The sequence below is a fragment of the Pinus tabuliformis genome, chromosome 9 (genome assembly GCF_031772625.1).
Source record: "Pinus tabuliformis cultivar Carrire ecotype Pingquan chromosome 9, CPIR1, whole genome shotgun sequence".
In the NCBI taxonomy this organism is placed as follows: Eukaryota; Viridiplantae; Streptophyta; class Pinopsida; order Pinales; family Pinaceae; genus Pinus; species Pinus tabuliformis.
The window spans coordinates 477,433,759-477,458,204 of record NC_142307.1 but is presented as its reverse complement, the minus strand read 5'-3'; the positions used below and the strand labels follow the sequence as shown (position 1 = coordinate 477,458,204).

Below are 24,446 nucleotides of genomic sequence, written 5' to 3'. Positions count from 1 at the left end.
TATTTGCATGCTTTCCTTATCTGTGAGAAGCTTAGATGCCCCAATCTCCGGTGCCATAGCTAGTGTTCATCATTCTTGCTCAGGTAGCATTGTTGTTGTCCTTCTTTGAATATGTATAAATTATTTGGAGTTCTTATGCCTTTGATCACTGTTTTTCCTGTATCAAGATCACGAACACTACATCCATTTGATCGAAATATTACCTCAGTTCCTTGATCGCACATCTGACTGACACTCAATAGATTATGCTTTAAGCCATCAACATACATAACATTTCCAGCTTTGACCTTTTCTTTCAACTGAACAGAACCTTTACCTTTTATGAGCGCAGGGGTGTCATTTCCAAATGAGACCTTCTTCTCCTTCTCTAAGGCACTATATGACTGAAGTTTTTCTTTATCACCCATCATATGTTTCGAACATCCACTGTCGATGTACCATTGATTTTCTTGCCCTTCCGCATATAAGGCTATACCACATCTTTCTAGTTGCGGTTCTTTCATTCTCCATGTCTTGGAATTTGAGGCTTGTTCCTTTGTTTTCCGAAACCTGCTCCTGCATTCAGAATCTTCATGACCGAAGTTGTTACAAATAGAACATTCAATTTCATTTTCAAGGGCAGAAAAGTTATTGTAGGTCCTTTTCGTGATCCCAGTCATACTTCTTTGTTTTTGAGCTTCTCTAGTCATGATTGTCTTATAGGCAACACATTGAGCTGCTTTGTGACCAAAGTTATGACAAGAGAAACATTGGCCATTGAAGAAACTCCTACGATTATCAAATCTACCAACCAAACGATTGTAGTTTCTACTGACATCCATTCTTGAGGCAAATTGAGAAGGTTTTACCTGTGGTTGGTTGTAGCTTCTGTTCATCCTTAAAGTGGATTGCCCCTGATTTACCTGGTAGTCTTTGTTCATTCTTGAGGTAAATTGTCCCTGATTTACCTGGTGATTTTCATTGGGCCTTTGCTCACTCCTCCTTGCTGCATCAAGATAACTTTTGGAGGTGGATGGTTTCTGCACTTGAGATGCTTCTTCATTATATCCCAGACCTGTCTTGATTAGTGGAGAACGCTACACATTGATAATCTCATCTAGAGTTTCAGATCCTTTAACAAATCTAAGATTAAGAGCTTTTGTTTTCTCAATCTCTTTTCTAAGACCCACAATTTCACATTCCAACTTTTCATGATGTTTTTCCCTTTCATCCAGTTGGAATTGCAGAGTATCAATAATCATATTTTTCTCTTCTAAACAAATTTTGAGTTTAGAAATCTCTTCATACAGACCTTCTTCATCTATAGCATCCATGAAATCATCATCTTCAAAGGCCATTAAAAGTCTATAATTATTACCTTGTTCATCTTCATCACTATTTGAAAGTCCATCACTGTCTTCATGAGTGTAATAGCTTTTCTTATTTACATTTTGTTTCTTGTTCCATCTAACAGGTTCCTTACCTTTGTCAAGCTTATCTTTATGATGACACTTGGCAGCATAGTGACCAACTCTTCCACAAGCAAAGCATTTGAAAGGTAACTTACCTCTGAATCTTCCAGCACCCCGTTGAAGATTCTTGACAAAATTTGATTCTTCCTCTTCTTCTGACATATGTCCTGACTCATAGTAATCTCCTTTGCCTGAAGCCTTGAATGCAGCTTCTCTCCTGTCTGATGGTCCTCCTTTCCTCATTTCATAAGCAGTTAGAATCCCGTGCATCTGTGACATGGTAAGTTGTTGTAGATTCTATTTTTCTTCTATTGCAGAAACTTTTGATTCAAAGTTGGAGGACAAAGATCTTAGTACCTTTTCAACCACAACAGCCTCTTTTATTTCTTCACCCAAGTTTTTCATACAATTAACAATCTCATCTATACGTAGAAAATAGTTAGCCACACTTTCATCATTATACATTCTAAGATTTTCATACTGAATTCTGAGGGTTTGAAGTTTTGCTCATTTTACCTGTTCATCTCCTTCATAGCTCAAAACGATCTTATCCCATATTTCTTTTGCGGATTTGTACTGCATAACCTTGATGAACTCTGCTTGAGATAGACATTCTAATAGAGTATTGACAGCCTTTGCATTTGTTTCATATTGCTTCTTACCAGCCGGATCTGTAGGTGTTACTGACGGAAAAGTGTACCTTGTATCTCTGATATCCCAGACTTCTGTACCAAGAGATTGAAGATAGGCAGTGACTCTTACCTTCCAATATACGAAGTTGGTCCCATCAAAAATTGGTGGCCTGATCGATGCTTCTCTCTCGTAGTTTCTCATGATGATAGATCTTCCTTCAAGCGATCAAGCTTCTTCTGAAGGACTTGATCTAATACCAATTGTTGGAAATAACACTAAGAGGGTGGGGTGAATCAGTATTATCAAATTCTTTTCAATATACCTTCTAGATTTATAATTTAATTTATTCTTCAGATGTTGACCATTAATTTGAATGTCAGTACCATATAATAATGAACAGGAATAAGAAAAACAGACAGTCACACCAAAGAACACTAGATATAAGGTGGAAACCCAATGTGGGTGAAAACCACCTGCTGCAATGTGTCTCTATCTTCTTTCAATTAGAACCTTCTTTTTACAATGATTCTGTACTGGTGCAATCCTTTACCAGTACACAAGCTGCAACCTGTAGAGAGCTACAACCATCTCTCGTTTTCCAGACTCTCCTAGAAGGGAGCTACAACCCCCTTAGCTCTTGTACTAGCTGAGCTACTGGTACGTAGGTGCTCACCTACTAAAGGCTTCAACCTTCTCTTTTTTTCCAGGGACCACGTTTCATAAATTTTCAAACTGGATCCAAGAATCTCAATCAAACATCAAATAGATCTGCAATCAACCAACTTCCTTGTGCAAATATTGAACCAATAACTTCTCAGAACACAGTACCAGTAATCAAACACCAATTTAGAACCCTGAACACAGCAGTGATAGACAGAAGCAGCTAAAACATATTTCAAGAGAAAAGTCCACAACTTCACCAATAGTAACCTGCGGATGTCCGCACTTTCTCTGTCAGTGACCTGTGTAGCTTCGCTCCTACGCTGTCTATGGCCTGCGCAACTTCGCACTTGTACTGTCTCTGCCCTGCGGACCTCCGCACCTGCGACGTCTTCTAATCTGCGTACCTCTGCACCTGCGCTGTCTGTGCTTTGTGCACCTCCGCACCTGCACTGTCGGCTTCTCCGCGCACCTCCGCACCTGGGGCATCTTCTGATCTGTGCACCTTCGCACCTGAACTGTTACTGGCCTACGGACCTCCGGATAAAGACAGTTTATCAGTCCTCAGATATACCCTCGACTGTCAGATTCACAGATCTGATCATGCGCCAAAGAGATCACGACCCCTCAGTTGATCTGTCTTCTCATGCTCAGGTTCAACTATAACTCACCAACTGATTACCAGTATTTCAGATCTTGTTCGTCTTAAGATATTCAACACGAGTGCTCAGCCAAATGATCTCCTTTCCTTTTTATATACAAGCCCATACATAAACCATGGACCAAAACCATAGAAACCCAATACAAGGGATTCAAAACCTTGGTTCAATATTTTAGATGCAAAACCATGGACCAAAACCATAGGATCAAAAAGCGTCGGACTAAATACCATGGATCAACCATAAAATTTCCCACGTGCGCGCATTTCTTTGCATGAAAGTGAGTGAATTTGACGTCCACACTTTTTGTTTGGAGAACCTGCGGGTATGTACGCACCTCTTGTTCGGAGCACCTGCGGGTCCGCAGCTTTTGTTAGGCACACCTGCGGGTATCTCATTTTCTATCATTTTGAGAGCCTGAACAGTGATTTGCCACTTGAGTGAGTTGCCATCAAGGACAACACTTATGCAATAGCGCCACACCTGTGTCATAATGCCAACATAACTATCCATTGTCAAGGCCAGAAACTATAATGCAAAAAATTCAGCACAGCAAGGTATTTAGTAAATTTGACATGAAGTCTGGGTATTATCAGATTCAAATTCAGCCAGAGGACCGGCATAAAACTGCTTTTATTTGTCCAGCCGGATTTTACCAATGGAAGGTTGTCCCCTTCGATTTGAAAAATTCCCCTGCATTCTTCCAGTGAAGAATGGATTTTATTTTTGCTAAGTATGATTTCGTTGTTACATATACAGACGACATCCTCATTCATAGTCCAGATGTAAAAACCCATCTAGAGCATTTAGAAATTTTTCTAAAAGAAGTTCAACAGCATGGTATAGTTTTGTCAGAAAGGAAGATGTCTTTATTTCAAGACAGTATTGATTTTCTGGGAATTAATGTTGTCAATGGTGCAATTCAAATGCAACCTCATGTATTAACCAAATTGACACAGTTTCCAGATGAACTGAAGGATACCAAAACAATTCAAAGATTCTTAGGAGTTCTGAATTATCTTCACAAGTATATCCCAAATCTGACAGAGAAAACAGCGCCGATCAGGAAACATCTCAAACAGGGATGGTCACAAGAAGCAATAGCAGCAGTCAAACAATTGAAAGCAGAATGCCAACAACTGCCAAAGCTTCAGCCACCAGGTGATGGTTTGCTTATTCTCCAAACTGATGCTTCTCTAGATTTTTGGGCAGTCGTTCTTTTAGAACGAAGGGAGAAAGGTGAAGAAAAACTTTGTGCTTATGCTTCGGGTGAATTTACACCCAGTCAAAAGAATTACTTCATAGCCGAAAAAGAAACATTGGCTATATTCAACGGGATACAACGATTTGAGTTATATCTTACTCCCGTAAAATTCTTGATCAGAACAGACTCCAAGAATTTCAAATATTTTCTATCTGCCAAAATATCAAGACAGATTGCAAAGGGAAGAATTCTTGCTTGGCAGATTTGGTTCCAACAGTTTGATTTTGAAGTTGAGTGGATCCCAGGTAATTCAAATTTTCTAACAGATTCATTAACCAGGGATATGAATAAAGCATTCATGACTTGTATAGGTTCGTGTTTTACCATTCCAGGTAAAGGTCCACAAGACGACAGTTTTTCTACATTTGTTGATAGATTCAGGATTTTTGAAGGACATGCAAGCCACCTTGCAGAAGAAATAAAAAAGGTTGTAGGAATGAGATTGAGAAGAAATACTTGGATAAGAAAATGCCAAGCATGGCAGTCCAAGAATATAGGTACTTCTCTGGGCCTAGACGATACACTGGTAAAGGTATATCCTTTGCCTAATATGAAGGTGAAATTCTTTTTCAGAAGTTTATCTGATCTATGGTCTAGCGAATACACTAACAAAATGATTTGGACCCTCAAAATTTTAAATTTTTATCAGCTCATTGGAGGACTTGATTTTGCTCTCAACATTTTCACAGGAGCAAAACTACTAGATCTTGAAGAAATTCCTATAAAACCTGAATTAGGAAAATTTATTTTATCTTTAAGAATTCCCGACATTTTTGAAGAATTGGAAGCCTCTTTCTTACAAAGGTTTGATGAGAATTATGCAGCAAATGATACTTTTCCTCAATATGAGATATTTGAAGGATTTGCTGATTGGGAGATAAAAGAGGGCTTCTGCAGAAAAAAGCCAACTACCAGGATATCTCAGTGCATTCAACGGACGATGCAATATCTCAGAACTTTCTCATCCCCTTGGGATTTTCACAGCCTCAGATTAAGAGAAAGTATTGATCCCAATCCGTTTGCACAAGTTTTCAGCCATGAAAGGATCGGAGAAATCGAGACCAACAACAATGAAGAAATGATTAAGCAGCATGCTGGTTGGTTCCATGAATTTGGAAATTTAAAGCTGGCATAAAAACTACAGATTCTGCAAAAAATGGATGATTTACAAGGAGAACCCAAAGTACTAAAATTTGTGGTTAATCAAAAGGCTTTGGTAACTATCAGTGTTCTCTCACCCAATTGGAATAGCAATGTCATTCATATAATAAGTTTGATGATTTCAAAAAGAATTTGTATGTCCATGATTTTCGAGTTAGGTTGGCAGCATAAATATTTTATGAGTGATAATTGTAGATCATGGGTTCAACATGCTATAGAAAGTTCCACAAATATGTTTCAAATTTTTAAGTGGGAACTCTTAAACAACATCGAATTGGCAGTGCAAAGATCACCCACAGTAAGAAATGTCTTTAAAGATTCTTTTCTAGACATCGAGATCAGTGCTTTACCTTTTCTTAACAAGTGGGAGAAACAGGAAGCCATGTACACACCTCAGCAACCGGGCCTCCACAGGATAAAGACAAATACGGAAAAGGGAGAATCTTCAAAAGCAGCATCCAGGAGGACAATAATTTTAGATGAAGATGCCAAAGGAAAAGCAACAGCATCTACTTTACAAGACAATCTGACAGATGCTCAGGACCCAGCAGCAGATATCGATGAAGAATACAACTGGCTGATGGAACGCCACTACCAGAAGATACTCGATGAGTACGAGCCAGCACATGATTCTTCTGATCATGATTATGACTATGATTCAGATAGGATAGAATCTTTGTACCAGAAAAGTTGAGTAGACACCATCGGCGGAAAATATGCCGATAGGACCCTCAATTATTTCTGTTTTGTCATTTTATTTTTGAACAGTAGAAGTTAGGAAGTCTATATAAGAAAGGGTCTGCAGAAGTTCAAGATCATCGCTTGACAGAGAACTCTGAGATCTCTTATTGTAAAAAGTCGTATGTATACCTCTTGTTTTTATTAATATCGAAGCCTACTGGGCCCTCTGTCTGAGCACAGTTTCTGCACTCCAAAAGAACCTTGAGCTGTAAGGCGAAGGCGTTTGAAGACCCGAGGAGAGGTCGTGTGTGCGCACGCATTTTCGGTTGAGAAGTCACCTATCTCAGATCTGTTGTTTAGGAAACTTCGAATTTAATCAGAAGTAAGTTCGAATGCACCAAAGCTTTATTCTATTGTCTGCTCGTCTTAATTATTAGTCTCTGTTGATCGGTCACCTCTATTTTTACGCCGAAAAATCTCTCATACACTAAAAATGTAAAACATGTTATAATATTATTATAATTATTTATATTTTTAGAATACATATTAATTAATAATATTTTTAAATTAATTATATTAAATGAATAAAAATATAATTTAAAATAAAATATGCAATTCACAAGTATAAATATTAAAAAAAAAAATTAAATTTAAATTTAAATCATTATCTTAGTTTTAAATAATATAATTAAAATAAATATCATAATATGTCAAATTAAAAAATAAATAAATTTAAATTTAAAATTGAACATTAAATTGCATGTAACATTTTGTATTATACATATGCAACATTTAATTTCTTGTTTGTCATGTATATATAAAATTACATATTTGAGTAATAAAATGCATAAATAAAATACATTATTCAATTTTTTGCATATGATGTTATGTATCTATAAAATTATTACACATTCAAACACACAATTATATATCATAATTTATCTTTCTAAATGTATATTGATTTTTAATACTAGGTAGAAAAAAACTATATTATTAAATTGAAGAGCAATATCAAAAAGATTAAACATTCAACTCATTTGAAATGCAAACTTTGCATATATTATTATGCATAGTCATGTGATGTTGTCATGATTATTTATATATTTCAAATTTATCATTGTATTGTTATGGCTATTACTAAAAATTAGGAGAGACAACAACTCTCACATGAGCCTAGCTCAACGTGAAGAGTGCCTGCACAAGACACTACTATTCATACATATATAGGATTACGGATATGTTAAGGAGTTAGAACAACTTCCTCACAAATAGGATCTAAGAACTAAATATGACCCATAATCTCAACCAACTACTAATCTAGAACACCCTCTATTTCTCCATTATTCCAAGTTCTCCCCTTAATGGAGAATTGGTTCAAAGAATAACATGCATGTTGGTCTCATTCCCAAAGAAAACTTGATACTTAAAGAAAACTTGATAACGTAACTTTCATTTTTTCCTTCTTACTAAAGGGTCCATGCTTATTCATTTGTTGATGAAGTTTCATCTTCACCTTTCTTGCCATAAGATAGTGGCGAAACTTTTGATTTTCTTTACTTTTTTCTGTGCCGAAGGTGGAAAACTTGAACTCTTAATCTCCTCTTTCTTGATTTTGACTGTAGAGTAACATTCTTTGTATTCAACATTGTTGCAAGTTCTTGGGACTCATACATGTTCTTAATTTTTGTAATTTCTTCAAGTTTTATTGCTTCTTCCTGGCTACCAATATCCGCACACTTAAAACCAATGTTAGATTCATAAATAGAACCATATTGATTCTTGTCTTTTAAGAGAACTTTCCTTTCTTCAACTTTCTTTGCTAACATAGTTGGTTGTTTCATGTCTTCAACCTTTTTAATCAATTATGTTGCTCCAAACATGTTGTCTTGCATTTGATTTGTGTATGGAGGTAGGCATCTCTTCTCACCAAACAACAAATCATCAATAAGATGCTTTTCATTCATCAGATTGAACCACTCTTCATGAGATACATGCTTCCTCTTCATGAGATACATAGTTCTCATCAAATTTGACTGCATACGTCTCTGCATTAGAAAGACTTTCTTCATAAGGAAATTTAGATTCTACATCAAGTTGTTGTTTCATCATCACATGTTTCAATGTCAACTACAGGAGCACATTCATCATCCATTATTGTAGCCACAATGTTGTCATCTTCAATTTCATAATCAATTATGACACTGAAAGCACAATCATCATTTTCAAGAACAATACTTTCATAATTTTGAGCCTCATTCAAATAGTACTTCATTTCTAAAATATACCACAAATCTTTTGCATTCTGAATCTCACCATATTCATGTAATATAATGAATAAAATGTTTTCATCTAATGCAAAAGTTATATAAGAAGATGTAATTGTCCATGTCACGATTCAACTTAACAAAATCTAATTCAATAAATCTACTTTCTATAGTATTTTTTCATTTCAGTTGCCCAGATTTCATAATTTATACCTAACAAAGAAAGTAAATTCGGCATTAAACTTTTTAATATTTCATCTATTTCATCAAATTCTTCACTACATTGATCCAAATTTGTATTATGATCCTTGACTTGATTAGCTACAAATCCATCAATCCATCAGAGTCAACCTGAAACTCTTCACCAAATTCAACTAAAAATATATATTTAATCAATCTATTGATGCTTTCTCCTCGTATATTTCAATTTTCTTCAAGACTGTTTTAGTCTCCTTTGTTGAACCATCATTGAATTCGCCACCAAACCAAATTTGGTGGCGTCTAAACACTCCGCTGCAACACAGTCAAGTGGTCACCACCAATTGGCTCTTCTATAACATAGGCAGTCACCACCAATTGGCTCTTCCATAACACAAGCAGTCACCACCAATTGGCTCTTCCATAATGCATTAGTCAAACTCCTTCTAGGATCACATGTGAAGGTATTTTTTTACAATGTATATGTGCAATATAAATATAAATACCAATTGATTGCCAAAATTCATCCATAGTGCATGTTGTTGAAGTAAGACATTAGATCATAGTGTAGCTCTTCACAACTCTCAACGCCTGACGAATCGATCTAGCAGTCTCTCCACATCAGCTAGGTCAGGCAACGACCCTCGTGCTCTGAGTCAACAATCACACAAAACAAAACAACGTCAGTCCACTGCAAATCCTCATTTGCATCTCAAGGCCACCCGGATCGAATCCCAGGGCCACACAACATCATCAAGCCCAAAGAAAAGTAGTACAACTAGTCAACAAAGATATATGCAACCAATCAACAAACAAATTAACTTGGAAACAAAGCGAAAATATTCAATGTCATTGTTCCATGCTCTTTCCAGTGCCGCTACTCCATGACCTTGGGAAATCAGCGAATCATATATTGTTTTGGTCACACAAGGATATCTTCAAATAGATAACTCGTCACTTCAAATGACGTCCCTTCCCAATGATCCAAGCATCCAATGGATTGACTATGAGACTCGAGCTGGGGCATAGAATCCTTGAGCTCACACACACAAACCTCAAATGAGGCTCCAGTTGAGTAGTCAACAACAATATTTTAAACAACTTGACATTGATTCTCTTACTTCACAATTCACTCAAATAGATGACCTGTGTCTTGGAGATTGTTCTATTCATTTTTTCCTCTATGACTTCACCAGATTCATCCACATCCTCTAGCAAAGAAAAGCATCTCCTTTGCACACTCGCAACGATTCTACAAGTAGCGGCCTATATGTAAAAGTTCAAGAATGATCCACCTCACACAACAATATTTCAACCTATGGGCGATTTACTTAGTCTTGTGGCGATCCACTCTCTACTGCAACAATACACGTGCACAATTATGTCCACATCCCACACCTCCTAAAGCTACTTCAAAGCAGATAACAACATCAACTCACACTTTCATGAGCTTAACACAAAGATTTGATCACTAGGTCTTTGATCAGTCAACAATGATGCCTCAATCTCCTCCAATTAACAAGTGACGATTCTAGCCTAGCGAGGGCACTCTTCAGGTGCGATCACCAAACATGACCTATCTACTCTTTGTGGAATGATTCTCTCTACTCGTTTGGATACCTCCACAACAATTTCCCTCTACCTTGGAACAAAGGCCCTATGATCTCATCAATAATCTGGCGATGGTCTATTCAGCAGATAGAAATCTCTATAGAACATACTCCCCATTAAAATTGCAATAATTTGATTTCTTTTTCCATGGTTGTGGCTTCCCTAGATCAGCGTTCTCTTTGCAATGCACCAATGAATTATTAGGTAGGGAACCAAAGGTCGACAACACTTCCCTCTAGTAATCGATTTCCAACTTACAACGATCCTTAACGCTTCTTGCTTCAACTATGCTTCACCGCAACCTTACGATGACACAACCATATCTCCCGTGTTCACACCACTTCCTACCTAATTAACTCTTCAACCCTTTCCCCATCTATACAATCACAAATCTTACCACTCTCCCCCATTCACACATCCCGCCAAATCGTGCCTTGGCAACTCTTGAACCCTTTCCAAAATTCAATTTCCAACTTACAACAATCCTTAACGCTTCTTGCTTCAACTATTCTTAACTCTTAACCCTTTCCATTCTATGACTAAGCATTTACAAGATCAAACATATGCCACCATGGGTCTCCATGCTATCCTATAACAAATCGTCCCTCCACAAACATATGCCATTAACAATCCACGCCATTAATGCGCAACAGCCACATGCGACTTTACACTAGTCGGCCCTTGCCTTGCCGCACCAACACAGCTCCTTCCACACAAATTAAATTTGTAAAATTCAATCAAAACATTTTTAGATGATGTTATGTATGAAAATTATTGCAAAAAAAAAAAAATTACAATTAATGAACACATTATACAAAAAATACAAACATTTAAAATACAACATTCAACTCATTTTAACAAATAAGATTTGAAATATAACTTTTACACATGATATTATATTTATGAAAATATTATACACATAACTAATACAAATAAACAAACATGCACAAACACATATACAACACATAACAATAAAAGTTCCATCATTATAAAAAAATAATTTTTAAATATATATTATTTCAAATTATCTGATATTAATTTTTCGAATATGGATTTTAATTAAAGATATTTATTTTATTTATGTTACATGGAAAAGTTTGCAATATATGATTTATTAATATAAATAATTTATAATTATCGTCATTGTTCTGATATGGTGAATCATTTATATTTTTGAAATGTATTTATTGTTTAAAAAAACTTATTATTATAATATATTAATTAATTAATATATATATATATATTATATTATTTGATAATTCTTGAAAGGATAATGATTTTGTTAAATTAAAATACAAAAATAAATATTTTTATAAGACAATATAAGTATGAAAATTACAACTAACAAACACATTATACCAAAAACACAAATATTTAAAATAAATATTCAACTCATATCAATAGATAAATTTTGAAATATAATTTTAACATATAGTTTTATATATTTATTTATTTATGTTACATGGAAAAGTTTGCGATATATGATCTATTAATATAAATAATTTATAATTATTGTCATTGTTCTGATATGGTGAATCATTTATATTTTTGAAATGTATTTATTGTTTAAAAAAACTTATCACATTATTATAATATATTAATTAATTAATATATATATATTATATTATTTGATAATTCTTGAAAGAAAAATGATTTTGTTAAATTAAAATACAAAAATAAATATTTTTATAAGACAATATATGTATGAAAATTACAACTAACAAACACATTATACAAAAAACACAAATATTTAAAATAAATATTCAACTCATATCAATAGATAAAATTTGAAATATAATTTTAACATATAGTTTTATATATGTGTAGAAATATTATACACATAATTAAAACCAATAAACAAACACGTGATAAAAACAAATATATAAACTTCCAAACACACAAATACATATACAACACAGAGCAATAAAACTTCCATCATGAAAAATTAATTTTTAAATGTAGATTATTTCAAATAATCTAAGATTAATTTTTAGAATATTGATCTCAATTAAAGATATATTTTTTTCTGTGTTACATGGGAAAATTTGTGACAGTGTTTAGATGTAGAGTGCTTAAGTCTTGCAAATAATTTATAATTATTGTTACTATTCTGAAATGTATTTTGATATTGTGAATCATTTATATTTTTGAAAAGTATTTATAATATCATTTTTATTATTTAAAAAATCTATAACATTATTACAAAATATCAATTAATTAATGCAACTATTAAATTATTTAATAATTTTTTAAAGAAATGATTTTGTTAAATTAAAATACAAAAATAGGCATTTGTATATGATGTTATATATGTATAAAAATTATTGAAAAGACAAATAAAAATTAAAATAAATTACAATTAACAAACACATTATACAAAAAATAGAAACATTTGAAATACAACAGTTATTTTAACATATAAAATTTGAAATATAATTTTTACATATGTTAATATATATGTGTGTGTGTCAGTGAGAGAAAATATTATACACAACTAAAACAAATAAACAAACACATAACACAACAAATACATTATAGAAACAAACATTTAAACTTCCATTTTTGCATATATATATATATATATATAACTAAAGTAAACAATCAAACACATAAAACAACGAATACATGATAGAAGCAAACATTTGAACTTCTAAACACAAACACATATACACAATATAACAACAAAATTTCAATCATTATAAGAATTTAATTTTTAAATGTATATTATTTCAAATTATGAGATTAATTTTTTAAAATATTGATTTCAATTAAAGATATTTTTGTGTTATATGGGAAATTTTGTGATATGGTCTTGATATGTAGAGTGGTTGAGACTTGTAAATAATTATATTCTTGTCACTGTTTTAAAATGATTTGTGACATTTTGAATAGTTTATTTCTTGAAATATATTTGTAAAATCATTTTATTATTTAAAAAAACCTACAACATTGTTATAAAATATCAATTAATTAATACATAAATGATCTTGTCAAATTAAACATTTAACATAAATCAAAATTTCTTGAAATTTCCTACTGATGATGTTATGTATGCATAAAATTATTACATATATACAAACACATAATAATATAACTAATAAACATATACTACATATCATAATTTTTTTTAAATGTACAATGATGGATAATACAAAGAAAAATATACACATTATTAAATTGAACATCAATATCCAATGTATTAAACATTCATCTCATATTCCAAATGTATCATTGTATTGTTATGGTTATATTTACATTGATTAAAACTTGAAAAAAAATAAAAAGAATTGTAAAATTGAATCAAAATATAGATTAAAATACAATTATTTATGTATGAAATTATTGCACATAAGCATGAATAAAAATAAATTACAATTACTAAACACATTATACAAAAAACAAAAACAAAAAGAGACCACCATTTAAAATACAACCAAAATTTGAAATAGAATTTTTTACGTATGATATTATACATGTGTAAAATTATTATACACAAACAAACAAACACATCACAAATACAAACATTCAAACTTCTACATTTCAACAAACACATATACATCACATAAACTAACAATAAAACTTCCATCATTATAAATTAATTTTGAAATGTATATTTATTTCAAATTATCAAAGATTAATTTCTAAAATATTTCAATCAATGATATTCATTTATGTTACATAGAGGGGAAAATTTGTGATGTGTTCTTGAAATGTAAGGTGTTTGATGGGGCTAAATAAAAAATTTGTTATTATTGTTAGTGTTTTGAGATGTATTAACAGGCATATTATAAATTTAAAAATATAATATTAAAATACAAGTAATTAAAAATGTATAAATTGAATCAAATTATAAATTAAAATACAAGAATAAGAGGTTTCATATGATATTATTTATGTATGAAATTGTTGCACATAAACATAAATCAAAATAAATTACAATTAATAAACACATTACACAAAAAATTATGAACATTTAAAATACAAATTCATCTAATTTTTACAAATAAGATTTGAAATATATATTTTTTTATGGTATTATACAAGTGTAAAATTATTATACACAACAAAAACAAACAAACATTCAAACTTCCACATCATAACAAACAAAAAAACACATATACAACACAAACTAACAATAAAACTTCCATCATTATAAATTATTTTTTAAACTTATATTTATTTCAAATTATCAAAGATTAATTTTTAAAATGTTGTTTTCAATTAAAGATAATTTTTTGTGTTAAAGGAAAAATTGTGATGACTAGGCTTGTAAAAAAATTATTATTATTTGTTAGTGTTTTGAAATGTATTGTGATATTGTTAGTCATTTATATTTTTGAAATGTAGATTGATTGAAAGCATTTGTAAAATAATTTTATTAATTTAAAAAAAAAAAAAAAAAAAAAAAAAAAAAAAAAAAAAAAACATTATCATAAAATATCAATTAATTAACACACCACTAACACATATACTATAAATTTAAAACCATAATATTAAAATACAAGTAATTATAAAAGTGGTCAAAAATTTATGATTTTTGTAAGTGTTTTGAAATGTATTATGAGATTGTTAGTCACATTTATATTTTTGAAATGTAGATTGATTGAAAAAGTTTGTAAAATGATTTTATTTTTATAAAAATTATAACATTATCATAAAACCATAATATTAAAAATACAAATAATTTTAAAAGTGATTTCCAAAACAACATAAAAATATATATTAAATTCACAATTAAGTTTTAAAATAATCTAATTAATTTTTTTAACTTCTATTTTCAATAAATTTTATCAATATATTTGAAAATATTATTATTATTATTATTAATTTCTCATTATTACTACATCCATTACATAATACAATGCATAAATTTAAAAATTCAAAAAATAAAAAATAAAACAACCACAACGATCCTCACCAATAGCGACAATCCTCACCAATAACCATGGCCATGGTTTTGATGAGGGCTTTAGGGAAGGGAATACCCCCTCCCCCTCAAAAATGAATACCGATTTTATTAAATATGGAGTTTTGGGTTTTCCCTAAACATGATTTAGGGATAAATAAATAAAATTATATATCATAAACTAACATATTTATCTATCTACTTCTAATTAACTTAATATTCCATCTCCATGTACTTCTTTAATATCAGTTTTCATCCTCCTCGTGTTTCTGAATCAACATCATCTGTTATTTTCCTGCATGAAACACATCCAAAAAAACTGTTATTTTCTGCATGAAACACACCCAAAAAAAAAAAAAAACTAAAAATCATATTAATAAGGCATTTTAATAAACATATTATCTAAATTTTATATAACTAAAATTTGGATAACACACCCAAAAAAACTGTTATTTTCCTGCATGGAACACAACAAAAAAAATCATATTAACAAGGCATTAAAAAAAACTGTTATTTTCCTGATAAAACACCACAACAACAACAACAACAACAACAACAAAAAAATCATATTAATAAAGCATTTTAATAAACATGTTATCTAAATTTGGAAAATCACCTAAAATGAAAAATTAACCAACAGAAAGATGTGTAAAATGAAATAATTAACCAACAAAAAAATGTATAGATTTGAGGGGCCACTAAAAACAATTTAAATTTATTCAATTTAAACTTGGATACATTTATGCTCATACCTATTTATAAGTTCACTTTATTATTTATTTATTCATTTAAAATTTACACTAACAATTAATGAATGATACCAATATGGACTTACAACCCTACCTTCCTGGAATAAGAAATGCACTTTCTTTATCTAGTTACTCTTTAAAGAAACTACCGTATTACAATTTCGCTATCCATTCCGTAGAAAAGAGTCCTAGTAAATGACTTAAACTTCCATTGCAAACCATTTATATTGCCAGAGTAATATAAAACCAAGCTCATAAGCACTTTCACCCAATACCAGCTACAGAGTAATATAAAACCAATCTAGACTTAGAATCCTATTTTATAAGAGCTATTGATTACCATACTACTATTTTATATGCACTTTCATTATCTAGTTACTCTTTAAAGACACTACCATATTACGATCTCACTACCAAATCTGGAGATAAAAGTCCTATTAAATGACTTAATTCCATTGGAAACCTGTAATTCCATTTGTATTGCCAGAGTAACTTACAAAGAAGCAGCGGTAGCGACTAAAGAAGCGAGCAGCAGCATCAATGGCAGTGGTTGTATATTGGTTTGACCACCAGAATGACAAGTAATTTGTGCAATTGATCCAAACAGACACAGAGAGAGATGCAGTTCCAGAGATTCTAGGTGAAGATTATGAGAAATTCGAGGTGAAGAAAACAGAGAAAGCTTAAATGACAGTGACTTATTCCGAGAAGAAAACAGAGAAAGCTCAAATGAGAAAACGTCAGACCAAGAATATAAACCTTCATTGAAAAATGATAATGAGTTATTCCAGAAAGAAAACAGAGAAAGGTTGAATAACAAAAAGTCAGACCAAGAATATAAGCATTAAAAAAATGATAATGAGTTATTCCAAGAAGAAATCAGAGAAAGAAATCAGAGAAAGGGTTCGAGAAACTATTGGGAATATAACTCCCAATAAGGCTGGATCACTATTGGGAATATAACTCCCTGATACCTAGGGTTCGAGTGTAGATGCTAGAAAAGCAGCATCAATGGCTTTAGTGGTCTGCTTCAGAAAAGAAAGGGGTTCAATGGCAGTGGTTGTGTATTCTGTTGCTACAGTGGTTTGCTTCAGCAAAAAAAAAAGGTTCGACGGGATCGCCTCTCAACCCCCTGCTAACACCTCCATCAATATATGGAGGCTCTGCTGACGCCTGGAAAGAAAGGAGGTAGCTAAAGCATAGCAAGCAAAGAAGAAATCAGAGAAAGGGTTCGATAAACTATTGGGAATATAACTCCCAATAATGCTAGATCCCTGATACCTAAGAAAGGATTCGAGTCTAGCCGCTAGAGAAGCAGCATCAATGGCTTTAGGGGTTTGCTTCAGAAAAGAAAGGGTTCAATGGCAGTGGTTGGCTACAGTGGTTTGCTTTAGAAAAGATCGGGTTCGGCGGGATCGCCTCTCAACCCACCCGTGCTAACACCTGCATCATATATGCAGGTAGCTAAAGCATAGCAAGAAAGGAGGTTCTGCTTACGCCTGGAAAGAAAGGAGGGCAAGCAGATTGCCCTCCCCGGTACCTAAAGAAAGGGTTCGACCGGATCGTCTCTCCGCCGACCCCTGCTGCATCAAGTATGATGCATCAATGGACAAATAGTTCATGAAATTAATTGGGGTTGAGAGACATACAGAGAGGATCATGAGTTTCTTGATCCAATTCGTAATTGGGGTTGAGATGACATACAGAGAGGAGCATGAGATGTTTGTGATTGGGTTAGACGTCGAAAAGAATTGCAATACAGCTACAAATATAAAGCCTAAATACAGATCAGGGCTCGGGTCACTAACCGGCAAATTTCCTCCGCCCCAAAAGCCCCGCCGCTGCATTTTCTCTGGCCCGGAAACTCTTCTCCTGCAACTCCTCCAGCCCCGGAACTCTGCCCCTGAAATAAAATACCCTGCAGAATTATTACAGAATGACTCTGCAGACTTATTACAGAATGACCCTGCAGAATTATATCCTTAAAAACCCTGCGAAATTATGACCCTGCAGAATTTATTATATCCTTATAAACAATTAAGAAACTGAAAAACAAACACAAATTCATTTTTAAATTGATTTACCTGTGGCCCTGAAGCTCTGCCCCTGCTTCTCCTCTAGCCCGGGAACTCTGCACCCTGAAATAAAATGCAGGTACCCCGCAGAATGAATTAATACAGAATAAATACATTGTCATCTACAAATCAAACATGAAAAAAAGAAAAGAGTGAATACCTGAGGTTCAATCTGCTCCTAATTTCATCATATCTTAATATCCTCCCTCTCCCTTTCAACTCTCACAGATCAAAACCCCAAGAAAAATCCTCACAAATAGAAAACACCAGAACAATGGAAAAAATCACAACACAGCATACAACAGATCAACAAGAAACTGCACATGGCCATGCTTAACACCAGGTATGAAAAACAAACACCAAACAAAAAATCTCCACTAACAAAGGCCACTTCTCTACCTGCATTCCAATTTAATGGAATCGCAGCCATTATATGCTGTTTCAGTGAAAATTTTAAATCCGTCCGTTACCCTGCGATTTTCGAAAATTTTGAAATCCATCCGCAACAGCCTGGCCTAGTACGGTTAAGCACGAAAACAGGCTGGCAAAGTAGGATGCTTTTTGAATTTTTTTCGAAAAGGACCATTATTCATGGTATAACCATTTAATGATATAAAATAATGCTTTTTTATTATATATTTTTAATATTAAATTTAATTTTATTAATAATTTCAATTTAAGTTTTTAAATAATTTATTATTTTAAAATTATTTTTAAATTGATTCTAAAATTAGATTTGCCAAAATATTTTATAAAAGAAAATTATACAAAATGGTATCTATTTTATTCTATTTATATGATCAAGATTAGATGTTGTTAAAAAGCATGTTATCCATTTACTCTAGCTTAGATGTTGTTAAAGCACATTGTCCACCTATTCTAGCTTTGATGAAGATGGTACAAATTCATAAAGTTTGATGGATAAAAAGTCAAATATAATGAATGGTAGTACTTACTTTCTTTATGGGATTGAAGTTAAATGTTGTTTTAAAGTATATGATCCCACTACTCTTAACTTTGATGATGGTGGAAACATATATATTAACTTTCTTGTAAATACTACTTAGGTTGAAAATACCTTTTGGGATTAGTGTAAGATCTAACACTCTGTCTGACTTAGTGAAAGCTCACCTTAAGAGAATGTAAGGAAATAGATTTATAGTCCAAAACCTTGAAAGCTCACCTTCCAAGAATCTTTCGCTCCCCTTCAGAGAATGTAAGGACACAAATTTACAGTCCACAACCTCGATACATCTGGTAATAATCAAAGTTTCCCTTAGGTGGTATGGTTTTCCTTGAGTAATGGTAATGAGTGAGATTGCATTCAAAAATAGCAACAACTAATGGTTGTCCTTGTTATTGGTTGATAATTGACTTCTTTTTCTTTTCCTTGTTGTGAGAACAACCATCACTAGTTCTTAGCGAGGAACGCCCACTTATTATAGTCATTCAAAGATATAGCCCAATGTACCAAATTCCAAACACAACGTCTTGAGAGGTTCCTGATTGACTTTGTTCCACAGTGAATCAAGTGAGCCATCATCCAACAAACCTCCCTATTTTTCTTATCTATAAGAGAATATACTTTCCAATCTTCTCATAAGAGACACAATAGAGGCTAGTATTTTCATAAGGGTGGTTTAGATCCTTTCTAGGCCTCCCTCCAATATCCAACACTTCAACAACTTGGAAGGGAGGAATCCATTTTGAATTTTTTTAAGCATGCTTATGATCATTTTTTAATCCCCTTCTATCAATAGTTTGTTGTATCCATTTTGAATATCCTCTTGAATTATGTAGCTTGGGAGGTACTCCACAACCATAGGAGTTGGGTTTATGTGAGTTTGCACCACAAAAGGGTTTGTGGGCAAAGAACCCCAAGCATTACGGTTTTGTACCCAGGGTGTGGGTGAAATCTAGCAAAATAATTATTATTTATTGATCGTAGCAAGTGGAGAACCCTAAAAGTATTTATTGTAACCTAAGCCAACCATGATGGTGTTTTAATTAACTGGAAGAAACCCTTACCTTAATTTAGTTGGGGATATTATTGTAAAAGGAAAAGTCTGCAAGGCTTGAAGAAGACCCTAGAGAAGGCTAAATGTTGCCCAAGAGAAACTATAAGAAATCAAGTCGTAGATCACTAGAAGACACATAAAAAAGATGGCTTATCTCGTGTAATCATGCCCTAGGAAGAGGTATGGGTAACTCAAGAGTCGCAGAGACCTAATGAAGGACGAGTGAGAGCATAAAAGGGCAGATCCAAGACTAGAAAAAGGTCAAGGTTGCTCATAGTTGTGGGGAAGGTTCTCCATTTCATTATGTCCTCAAGGAAGGTGGATCTACGCAAGAAGAGGAGGCTCTTTCTATGTAAAGGCTAAGACATAGGAAGGACTAATTTTGTGGTGCTACAAACCTCAAGTCATTTCCCTAAGATCTACTTTTGGATGTGCTCAAATTGTGATGGAAGAAAGGGTCGAGAATCCTACAAGTCAAATCATGACCTAGTGATAAGGCCATTGATCTAAGGCTAATTTTCCATGGTTGCGATATGAGATTAGGGCAGCCAAAGATTTGTATGGGAGTGTGAATTTAGGACAGAAGTGAATGAGAATGTAGTGTGATGAATAGGGCCAACGAATGAGAAGAAACAAGTAGAGAATGGCCTAACTGATGGGTTATCTCATAGCATAAAATCTACAAGCCCTAGATCAGTCAAGCATTGAATGGGTGAGGGATATCCTTTAATCCTAGATCATGATGAAGGGTTTAAAAAGTTAAAAATTGTCATGTGCACTTGGTGATTCACCTATGTGTGTAGATTTTGTTGTGCAAAGTAGTTTTTTGTGGAATTTGAGTGAGTTTGTATTAGAGATTATAAGACCTAAACCTGATTATCAAGTGTTGCAGAAAATGAACATATCCACCTTCAACCCATTTCAACACATATAGCTCTGCAAAGATGTTGTTGTCTATGATTGTCAATCCTACAAAAATATTTAGCATAAATTCTATAGCATCTTTGAAAGTTCATACTTAGATAGGCAGACTAGGGTTGCCTTTAGAGGCACCATCAAAGTTTAGTTTTATTGCTCCAAGAAGAGGGGGACGCCATTTAGAAGGAATGTTGCATTTTGGAAGAGGTAACTCAAGAGGAGATTTGAAAAGAGGGACCAATATCTCATGATTGAAGAAAAATGACTTCCTAGTAGTTGTAGATTGAATCTTAGGGGGGTCAATTGCAGGATAAAATAGTTTCCTAATGTTTTTGATAATCCATCTACACTCGATGATGATTGCTTTTACCCTACGGTTAAACAGGCTGGCAAAGTATGATGATTGCCTTTTGAATTTTTTTCGAAAAGGACCATTATTCATGGTATAACCATTTAATGATATAAAATAATGCTTTTTTATTATATATTTTTAATATTAAATTTAATTTTATTAATAATATCAATTTCAATTTAAGTTTTTAAATAATTTATTATTTTAAAATTATTTTTAAATTGATTCTCAAATTAGATTTGCCAAAATATTTTATAAAAGAAAATTATACAAAATGGTATCTATTTTATTCTATTTATATGATCAAGATTAGATGTTGTTAAAAAGCATGTTATCCATTTACTCTAGCTTAGATGTTGTTAAAGCACATTATCCACCTATTCTAGCTTTGATGAAGATGGTACAAATTCATAAAGTTTGATGGATAAAAAGTCAAATATAATGAATGGTAGTATTTACTTTCTTTATGGGATTGAAGTTAAATGTTGTTTTAAAGTATATGATCTCACTACTCTTAACTTTGATGATGGTGGAAATATATATATTAAATTTCTTATAAATACTACTTAGGTTGAAAATACCTTTTGGGATTAGTGTAAGATCGAACACTCTTTCTAACTTAGTGAAAGCTCACCTTAAGAGAATGTAAGGAAATAGATTTATAGTCCAAAACCTTGAAAGCTCACCTTCCATGGATCTTTCGCTCCCCTTCAGAGAATGTAAGGACACAAATTTACAGTCCACAACCTAGATACATCTAGTAATAATGAAAGTTTGCCCTTAGGTGGTTTTCCTTGAGTAATGGTAATGAGTGAGACTGCATTCAAAAATAGCAACAACTAATGGTTGTCCTTGTTATTGGTTGATAACTGACTTCCTTTTCTTTTACTTGTTGTGAGAACAACCATCACTAGTTTTTAGTGAGGAATGCCCACTTATCATAGTCATTCAAAGGTATAGCCCAATGTACCAAATTCCAAACACTGCGTCTTGAGAGGTTCTTGATTGACTTTGTTCCGTAGTGAATCAAGTGAGCCATCGTCCAACAAACCAACCTATTTTTCTTATCTATAAGAGAATATACTCTCTAATCTTCTCACGAGAGACAGAGTAGAGGGTGGTGTAAATCCTTTCCAGGCCTCCCTCCAATATCCAACACTTCAACAACTTGGAAGGGAGGAATCCATTTTGAATTTTTTTAAGCATGCTTATGATCATTTTTAATCCCATTCTATCAATAATTTGTTGTATCCATTTTGAATATCCTCTTGAATTGTGTAGCTTGGGAGGTACTCCACAACCATAGGAGTTGCATTTATGTGAGTTTGCACCACAAAAGGGTTTGTGGGCAAAGAACCCCAAGCATTACAGTTTTGTACCCAAGGTGTGGGTGTGAAATCTAGCAAAATAATTATTATTTATTGATCGTAGCAAGTCGAGAACCCTAAAAAGAGTTATCGTAACCTAAGCCAACAATGATGGTGTTTTAATTAACTGGAAGAAACCCTTACCTTAATTTAGTTGGGGATATTATTGTAAAAGGAAAAGTCTACAAGGCTTGAAGAAGACCCTAGAGAGGGCTAAACGTTGCCCAAGAAAAACTATAAGAAAGCAAGTCATAGATCACTAGAAGACACGTAAAAAACATGGCTTATCTCATGTAATCATGCCCTAGGAAGAGGTTTGAGTACCTCAGGAGTCGCAGAGACCTAATGGAGGATGAGTGAGAACATAAAAGGGAAGATCCAAGATTGGAAATAAGGTTGAGGTTTCTCATAGTTGTGGGAAAGGTTCTCCATTTCATTATATCCTCAAATAAGGTGGATCTACGCAAGAAGAGGAGGCTCTTTCTATGTAAAGGCTAAGGCCTAGGAAGGGCTAATTTTGTGGTGCTACAAACCTCAAGTCATTTCCCTAAGATCTGGTTTTGGATGCGCTCAAATTGTGATGGAAGAAAGGGTCGAGAATCCTACAAATGAGATCATGACCTAGTGATAAGGCCATAGATCTAAGGCCAATTTTCCATGGTTGCGATATGAGATTAGGGAAGCCAAAGATTTGTATGGGAGAGTGAATTTAGGGCAAAAGTGAATGAGAATGTGGTGTGAGGAATATGGCCAACGAATGAGAAGAAACAAGGAGAGAATGGCCTAATTGATGGGTTATCTCATAGCATAAAATATACAAGCCCTAGATTAGGCAAGCATGGATTGGGTGAGGTATATCCTTTAATCCTAGATCACGATGAAGGGTTTACAAAGTTAAAAATTGTCATGTGCACTAGTTAATTCACCTATGTGTGTCGATTTTGTTGTGCAAAGTAGTTTGTTGTGGCATTTGAGTGAGTTTGTATTAGAGAGTCTAAGACCTAAACTTGATTATCAAGTGTCACAGAAAATCAACATATCCACCTTCAACCCATTCCAACACATATAGCTCTGCAAAGTTGTTGTTGTCTGTGCCTGTCAATCTTGCAAAAATATTTAGCATAAATTCTATAGCATCTTTGAAAGTTCATACTTAGATAGGCAGACTAGGGTTGTGTTTAGAGGCACCATCAAAGTTTAGTTTTATTGCTCCAAGAAGAGGGGGACTCCATTTAGAAGGAATGTTGCATTTTGGAAGAGGTAACTCAAGAGGAGATTTGAAAAGAGGGACCAATATCTCATGATTGAAGAAAAATGACTTCTTGGTAGTTGTAGATTGAATCTTAGGGGGGTCAATTGCAGGATAAAATAGTTTCCTAATGTTTTTGATAAATTTACCCCAAGCATCTTCTTTAAATTGTGAGTTTTTTTTTTTTTAATTCTCCTACTACATTCTCTCCAAGTCTCCCATAAAATGAA

At 33.1% G+C, this 24,446-nt stretch overlaps 1 protein-coding gene across 1 annotated transcript; it reads right to left on the bottom strand.

The window, feature by feature from the left end:
- Nucleotides 1-16,460: 16,460 nt before the first annotated feature.
- Nucleotides 16,461-18,742, bottom strand: LOC149149292 (uncharacterized). Its single transcript, XM_089442445.1, has 5 exons — nucleotides 18,712-18,742; nucleotides 18,474-18,533; nucleotides 18,322-18,397; nucleotides 18,046-18,140; nucleotides 16,461-16,996 (listed from the first exon to the last, which is right to left on the bottom strand). The coding sequence occupies exons 1-5, from the start codon at nucleotides 18,740-18,742 to the stop codon at nucleotides 16,731-16,733; spliced, it is 528 nt and encodes a 175-aa protein (XP_089298571.1). The 3' UTR covers nucleotides 16,461-16,730.
- Nucleotides 18,743-24,446: the final 5,704 nt, after the last annotated feature.